Source organism: Tachysurus vachellii, chromosome 3, assembly GCF_030014155.1.
Source record: "Tachysurus vachellii isolate PV-2020 chromosome 3, HZAU_Pvac_v1, whole genome shotgun sequence".
NCBI lineage: Eukaryota > Metazoa > Chordata > Actinopteri > Siluriformes > Bagridae > Tachysurus > Tachysurus vachellii.
Window position 1 is genome coordinate 19780354 of NC_083462.1, and position 8779 is coordinate 19789132.

An 8779-nucleotide genomic window follows, 5' to 3' on the forward strand; every position below is an offset into this window, starting at 1 on the left:
TGCTATCCGATGGTAAAAAGACCAGGTCTAAATGCCCTCCGAAACGTTTTCGAGACGGATATAAATCCAATCGTTCAAACCATTTCAGGAGGTGGTCTGGGACGCATTTCAGATGAAACTGGACAGGTGTAAATGAATGTGGTTGTTCAAAACACATACGTCAGCGCTATACTCCTCCCAAACGGAAGTGATCTTTCACTCAGGTGTCTCGTTGGGTCTTAAAATGCACTGCTGCCCCCAGCGAAAATGCAGCAAACAGTAAATGCTGTTTTTTGTAGCATAAATGTCATAAGTTTTTTTGTCTTCTTTTTGATTGCATTCTGAAAACTGCATGTTCCATTTCAATTACCCCGGAAATGAGGTATAATATATTTGCATTTTGGGCGGGATTAGAAAGATCGGATTGATATCCGATTCGCCAAGACGCAAATTTATTTATGTGGCCTAATGTAAATGGAACAGTTTTAACAAATCAGATAGCTATCGGATCAGAGAAAACACATGAAGTGATTTATCATGTGGACAGTCTAAAAGCATTTTTCTGCAAGTCATACTGTGTACGGTTGTGTAAATCTGAACGAAATATAAGGTTAAAAATCAAATCATTTGTTTTTTTTCATTTGTTTGTCTATGTGGTTCTTTCTCTTTTCAGTACAAAAGCTTTTCAATACACTCTAAAGTGAATTAAGTGAAGTCACTTAACCTTCCTTTAACTGAAACTTTCCCTACTTTGAAATGAAAAGCCTGATTAAACTCGGGTGAACAACTTGTCAAGCAAATGGAGGTTTTTTCTCTCTTGATATCTCGATGCAATGTTTCAGCTAAAAAACATAGATTTGGCTCGTGTCCTTGAAGTGCTGCGTTAGAGTCCATGCTGATAAGCAACAAGGCAGCAAACAGAAACACGGCTCGGATTTCCCACATGCGTGCGATTAACGATGCCGAACATGTCTCTGCGGCCAGATGGGAATTGTGATGTAGTTTGTATGGCCTATTGAACGAGGGTGGTTTGAGCTCTCACACGGTGGAGAATTTCTCTACCTCTGTGCTGTGGCTGGATGAACGAGTCATCGATAACAAAAAAGAAAAGAAAACCGTATTTAGAATCGGTTCTCATTTCCCCGAACATAGCTAAACCGCAGAATTCTGTAGAGCCGTAAATCCTTTGTGACGCGGTCAACAATTAGGATCACGATGCAAATAAAACTGAAATGAAATGCCTGTAAATGTTTTACTCCTAATTCCATCACGGTGTCGTCTCTCTCCGTGCTCTAAGGAAAAAAAAACAACAAAAAAACCTTGTCGCCAATACGCTAATGTACAGCCTGGTGCTGATCGTGATGAGATCTGACAAGGCTTTATGAAAATCAGAAAAACTCTCCGTCGAGGTTAATGCAACTCGCTGAGTAACAAATTCTCAAGTCCAGCTCTGACAGCTTCCTCGTTCTGTTTGCAGCTCTTTATTTTAGCTTTGGGGAAGAAAACGTCCTAAATCCTGGAAGCCCGGCAGTAAAGCTCCACAGAAATGAGATTCTGTGTGGAAGAGCTCGGAGTAAACAGACTCTAAAATGACTCGTTTTTTTAGACTAGTGTGATCTAGAAGCAAAGAAACTAACAGAGATTTATATTTAAATCTGTAAAAGTTGAGTTCCTTTTTTTCTTCAGAGGTTTAAAGATTTGATGAAACAGCTGTATAAAAAATAAAAAGATCCACTGCATATTTAAATACTTTCGCCTGCCAGCAGCGTTCATAGGATCTAAATGATTCTTAGCTCCATCTCAATACTTTGTTCAATCGATGCACAGATCTCTAAAATCGAGTTTAAAACCAATGTGAAACAACCATTATTAAAAGCAAAGTATATTACATCTACAACCAGTGCGTGGTGAAAAATAAAGGCGTAGGTGTTGCTAGTGCTCTGCTTTTAGAGCCTCTGTGTGGGCAGGATGCACATTTTATGAATTAGACCGACAAAAAAAGGAAGCAGATAAAGCTCAAGCTCTGTCTTACTGAGATAAAATATCTTTGGAAACACGACGAATCCTTAATGCACGTATCCATCAAGACTTGGAGGCAAAACGGTAAGCAACATTTTCTCCTGCCAAACAGAAAAAGCCTTGAGCAACCAGCAAAGAAAATTTCCAGGTCAATCCCAATCCGTTGCTGAAAACGTACAGGGATTTACTTCATGCTTTAAGAGTAAACAGTGGACCAACAGTAGCGTTGATGATATTATCCAAAATGGCAGAAATGGTTCGAATCACTGCTGTGATTGACATCTTCTAAATTCCGCAATCCTATTCTATTCAACTTCATTTCTATAGCACTTTTATCAACGGACATTGTCGAAAAAAGCCTTAAGAGAACATAAGAAATAGAGTACAAAAAGTTTATTATTTTACAAAAGTTCAAGATTAACATTAGACTTCTATTTAAATGTGTTTGTATTTATCCCTAATGAACAAGCTTGAGGTGACTGAGGTGACTGTGGTGAGAAAAACTCCCTTAGATGGAAGAGGAAGAAACCTTGAGAGGAACCAGACTCAAAAGTGAACCTCATCCACATGTGGGTGACACTGGAGGGTGTGATTATAAACTGTTATAAACACCGGATTGTGTTATTATTAGTCGGACAATTGTGTATTGATGAGGAGGTTGTTGTTAAAGACCACATGGAGTTGGCACCTTCTCTTATACAGTGCTTTATACCTCAGAGAAACTTAGCTGCTTCTTGCACCTCATCTAGTAAGCAGCATCCAGTAAAGTTTGTGTATGACACAAGTTGCATATTTCTGGCTTCCTCTTCATCATTCTTCTTCCCTGATTCAACTTTGTTGCTTTTTACACTCTGCTAGCCTCCATAATCCAAGTCTGCGATATTTAAGGCGATAACAGCACAAATTCATACAGTATATAGGACCGAGATGCATTTAAAACAGTTTTAGAATCGCACTGTGAGCCAAAATTATGGGAACACTGTGTACTTTTTTGTGGATGCAAACGCGGAAATGCAAATGTGACAGAGTTATATGCGGCTACGCTCAAAATTGTCTCTGGAATGACTCTTAATCCCGTCTCCGATACTGGCAGAGCCGAAGAGAGCAGCTTGAAGAGAATGTACTGTGGTGCATGAAGTCCTTAAATGTCAGAGAGGATTACCGCAAATACAGTTATTTCCTTTCAGTGTTTGAGGAGGAATGAATGGGAGGGGGGAAATAATTGCATCTGGATTTGTGAAGATTGTGTAAAAACAAAAGCACACACACATACACACATATATACACACACACACACTGGATTGTACAGCAATAAACAATTTCTCGTTGTGACCCTTGTCGCTTCTTTAACAGAATATAAGTTGTTACTGTGTGTTCTGTGAATGAGAGAGTTGATTCCTGAAGAACGTGGTACAGCCTCCCTGTTGCGTTTTGGAGCTTTATCCCTACAGGCCCAAGGCTACGGCCATCTGCTCGGCACCGTGACGGCCTGTATTCCTCTACACAATACCACCGGGTCGGTTTTTTTTTCCGCTCTGGATTAAGATCCTATTTTTTGTTACTTTTTTATTTCACGCAGAGAGACAGCTGCCACTGCAGTGACTAGATGAGAAGGAAAAAACAAGAAGATCTTCTTGATTAAAGTGTTATGTTCTTCATCTTTAGTGAAGATGACGTAGAGAGGATGCAGAAAAATACTAAACGATTGGGGGCAGCAACACAAGCTGAAGTGTTTTATTCCTGGTATGTCGTTCCTTGCGTGTCCATGATAAAAGTTAGTACCTCACCCAGCTGTAAACGGTCATTGCCTCAGCAGACTCACTTTTTTCCCCAGTTTCTCCACATCAATTTCCTCAGGGAAAATAAGCCTGTAATTCAGGACGCAAAATACCAACACACCCAATATTTTTAAGTAATTGAACCTGACATTATGGAAATGGTTAGCAATGTGTTTAATTTGTGTCGTTGTTTTGTAGCTTGCGTCAATCCTGCGAAACAAAAACAAACTGAATAAAAACTGAACGTAATGCTAGGCTAGGTCATTAGCTATCCTTGCATCCAGGTGATTCGTGTCGATCATCCTGATGATAGTGAAGGAGCAAAAACTACATTGATTCTTTCTATATCTTATATGATATACATTTGTCAGCAGGGAGAGACTAATAAAAACAACAGAGCCGGATTACAAAGATAAGTGCTGTGAGTTTATGGTTTATGGTTTGATTCTTCAAAAGCAACATGAACACTATATGTAATATGCACAAAACGAGACGCTATGACACCAGTGTGATGTGAAATCTTGGCACCCTGGACATCCACTAGTTTGCACCTAGTCACTGGAACCTTGAGAAAACACACACAATACTGAAATCAAAGTGTTTTGAGAGGAAGTAGGCTAAGACATGGTATTTTTTTCTTTTTGCACAGGGAAATGTCTTAGGTAAGCATTTCTGCACTTGTATATAGAGCATTAATAACCAACGCATGCAGAACTGCAGTAAAACATTCCGGTGAATGTTCCTGAATCACAGTCAAGAGAAGAAGCAGTGAGTTTAGTCAAAACCCTGATCATCCAGAGCCCCAAAAACGATCACGATTGCTACGGCCTCAGGTTTAACACGCTTCATTTTGTTTTGCAGGCTTATTAAACGGTTATTAAATGCTAATTGTAAATGTAAGCGGGTTATTTGAACTCTGCACAAGTGTTTGAACCAATAACCTTGACTACTTTTGGCAGCCTGAAGTGCCCAAGGGTTGCCAAGTTTGGGGGAACGGGACACAGGAGGCGGCATGTCAGAGTGCAGACATGGGCAACGAGAGCGAGTCCACAAAGACAGTGTAAAAACAGAACAAAGCCTCGAGCCATGCTTTCAATGGAATACAGAGAATGAGGCAATCTGCTCTCTGTGGTTTAACTTCACATACTCACGTCTGTTTTTAAGAGGAATTTTTAGCAGATTGTCTTTTGGGCTTGGTGTCAGTATGACCGCTCTTTAATACTCTCCTGAAGAGCTGTGTATCCCAAAACTGGTCATCCTGGTCAGCTGATTCACAAAGTGTGAATATATAGATCGTTGCGGCCGCGCCGAGGGCTCGCAGTACAACATGAGCAGCCTAGATGAAGGTGTTGGATTCCATGGTGTGAAAACAACAACGTAAACTAACACCTGTTTTGTGGCTGGCTCAACATATAGATGCACAAACAATGTGTTGTTAGAGTCCAAAGACATTTCAGCAAAACGTGAGTGGAATGAATGAACAAGGCGCAAGTACACAATTTTTTGGGATTCTGTGCAGTCAGCTGACAAAAAACATATAAAATGATCATTGTGAGTTGTCCGGATTGAGCGATTCTGTGCCCGCTACAGCGTTCTTGGCTGACAGGAGCACAACCCCATGTGCTGTTCTGCTTTTGGTGCTTTCTGAGATGCTTTCCTTCATACTTTCGTTCATAATGTTTTCATATTTCACACCAACAGTTTCGAGTAACGATTTTTAGTTTGTTTGATTGATTTTTTTATTCATGTTTAAGGGAATGAAAATAAATAAATTGAAACAGATGATTTAGTAAAACCCATAATGCCTGCACCACATCAATACAGTAATTATGTGCTACCTGATTATTATTGAAATATTTCACCAGAAACCATTTTCTTAGACAATCAGGATAAAATGGAAAAACATGCCGCATGAAACTTATATCAAATAAATCAAGCCTTGTCAGAGTTCGCTGTGTATCCATTTTTAGACCGTGTGATTGGAGAGGTCTTTAAGGACCATCACACTGATTCTAATAAAACCTCAGAGAAATTTTATAATACGCTTCTGAGACAACGACTTTGTTCGTGGTGTCTGATTAAATGGTGAAGATCCTCTAATGATTGTCCCTATCATTACTAACCTTTGCTTATGGCATCAACAAACACGTTTATTTGTGGTGTCATGTGATCCTCTCCTCCCACTGGTGCCTTTTAGAGGAGCTTTGTATCATCTCGTTCCACACTCTTAAATAAACAAGAGCCATAAAACAGAAGTGTTTCTGCTCCATCGTCCAGAGAACGAATCCTGAAAATTTACACGTCCTCTAGTCTGAGAGGGACTCCGGTTGGGAGGGAGGTTCTGCTTTTCTCTATGCTGTCATTTACAACAATTCTAGCCAATTGTGAGTGTCTGTGAGCTTTTGTACTGTATGTGTTAGAGGGTTGATAACGCTGTCCTCTGAGTGTCTTACACTGCCCTGTGTGTTTTTTCCACCCTCCCTGCTTCCTTATTATGGTTAAAGATGACCGGTGGATATAAACTGGCCAAGAGTTTCTAAAATTAGGGATAAATACGTTCATAATAGGGTCACGCCCCATTAATTCTTCTAAAACTACATATTTCTACTCGTTAAAGAATTCTTTTAGTTGTTTGTGAAAGCAATATCGGGCCAACGGACACACACACACCTCAGTTCACTCTATGAGCTATTATACCGCACAGCAGCATGCACACGTTCTGTCTGATGGCAGCTTACCTGCATGAACACACCTGATTTAGAACGTCAAAGCAGAAGGAAGACTGTGCAAACTGTGTATGGACATCAAACCACAGCTTTTTAATACAGAATATGAGCTCTAACTGATTCAGACACTGACTGGCAGCAGGTTGGAGTTTAACAGGATCGTGGACGGTCTGCAATAATAAATGCAACTATAAACAGATAAAAAAAACCTATGCTGAATTTCTTTAATAATCAGCTCGGTTGTAGTCACGGTAACACCTCTTCTTGTCCAGCTACATAACAGTGCTTCTTATCATTCTGTATTTAACATAACCTAGTGTTAGTCGAGATTTTAGACAGCACCTTCATCTGTCTAAGGTTGAGATCTTTCAGAAGAAGATCTTCTTTTGAGTATCTCTTGAGTACAGTTTCAGCGACTTGTAGAAGGCGTTCCGAGGAGCCCCGAAGCCTTTCTGCTGGTTTCTCTGGAAGGAAAAACGCACGTCGCAACTTCTACAGAGGAACAATGATGAATTCGATGAGGTTCGGTTGTCTAATCGATTCACACAGATTGAAGGCAGTGTCTGTGCATGCACGCAAATGATGGTCAGCAGAACCACTTCAGTGCACTTTTAATCATCTCTCTCTCTCTCTCTAACACACACACACATACAGTACCTTAGTGAGCTGTGCGATCTTCTTGCTCATCTTCAGATGCAGGTCCTGTGTGTACTCCATGCTCAAGCCTGAACCTGAAGCACTGTATTTTCCAGGAGGATTGTAGTATTGCTGCCATCCAGCTCCAGTCGCCATCTTCACCCAGTCCTTCACAAGCTCTCAGTGTAGTTAAATCAATGACAGTGAAAGACGACGTGATGCTCAAACGATCTTCTTTCCTCCTTCCTTCCTTCTATCTCCAAACCCAAAGGAACTCAAACACAGACAGAACCTTCCTTAATAACCCTCATGTTTGTTTGTTTGTTTGTTTGTGTTTTGCTGGATAATAGAAACCCAGCAGTGGTTATTCACTTAACACACAACCTATTACAGTAAATAATTAACTCAGTGCGGCGTTTTTTACCGTGTTTTAGTCGCTAGAACATTTTGTCCGTTACATCAACGATAATAACGGATAAAAACCAGTTAGCACTGAAGCTACATCCCAAAAACATCTTTTAATCCGTTTAAACGCCGAATGTTTTCAGGTTTGTATCAATGACATCGATTCGTAGATGCTGTGAAAACGCGATAGGATCCGAAATACTTCGTATTCGCTTAAAAAATGATATATATATTAAAAAAGGAAAAGAAAAGACCGGGTTAGTGCGTTAGAGTCGGTTGAGTGTGTGACAGGCTGCGCGCGAGGCTGCTGCACTGACTCTGTTGCCATGGATCACCTCAACAGTTTACCTTACCGTCGATGACGTCACTTCCGCTTGCCTCCTGCGTGCAGGACCAGACGCCGCATCCGTGAGCCAGGAGTGGTTAAGATGTTCTACTGCATGTGTCAGTCAGGAGAAGTAACCAATCAGCGTACTGGTATTAGCTAAGCGCTTTAAATTGTCAGTTTAGCTTATACTATGATAAATTTTATTACAGTCTTTGTTAATCTGTAGATGTACTATTATTATTATTATTATTATTATTATTATTATAATTAGTGTTACCATTATTATTATTATTGTTATTTTTATTATTATTATTATTATTAATATTATTATTATTATTGTTGTTGTTGTTGTTTTTATTATTATTATTATTATTATTATTATTATTATTATTATTATTATTATTATTATTATTATTATTATTGCTTAAATCCAATCACTGAAAAACAACGCAAAATGATTTAATCCACGCTTAAATTATGATAAGCATGCCCATCCACACGGCATGAAGAAGCTGAAGGAATTAATGAGGATAAATATGATGTAAAATATTAAGATATATTATCTATCTATCTATCTATCTATCTATCTATCTATCTATCTATCTATCTATCTATCTATCCCTCTGACCCCAAAAATCTGAAATGTTGGGATCTCAATCTTATAACCTACACATTTTACAGATCCATTCAGATCTGTGGGATATTTCAGATGAAGCAGAGTGATGTATTAGACGGCATTCAAAGTTCCAGATCATCTGCAGAGGTCTTTGCTTTGTTGTGTCTCAATAAGAATGTATTTTGACCTCCTAAACCCTTGGAAACATAACATCTGACTTCCTCTTTAAAGAAAAAACCAAATGCAGCGTTACTTAGCACGTTCACATCATATTTGCATTTAAATAAACCAT

General features: G+C 39.3%; 1 protein-coding gene across 3 annotated transcripts in view; it reads right to left on the reverse strand.

Annotated features, from left to right (window-relative positions):
* Positions 1-7806, reverse strand: part of fam184ab (family with sequence similarity 184 member Ab) — a 106253-nt gene extending 98447 nt beyond the window's left edge. For 2 of the 3 annotated variants that reach the window (XM_060866199.1, XM_060866198.1), the window contains exon 1: positions 7160-7804. In XM_060866199.1, coding sequence (XP_060722182.1) covers positions 7160-7294 — 135 coding nt within the window. In that variant the 5' untranslated portion in view covers positions 7295-7804. Of the gene's footprint in view, positions 1-7159 lie in introns of all 3 variants that reach the window. The other variant, XM_060866200.1, reaches the window with a different exon arrangement.
* Positions 7807-8779: the final 973 nt, after the last annotated feature.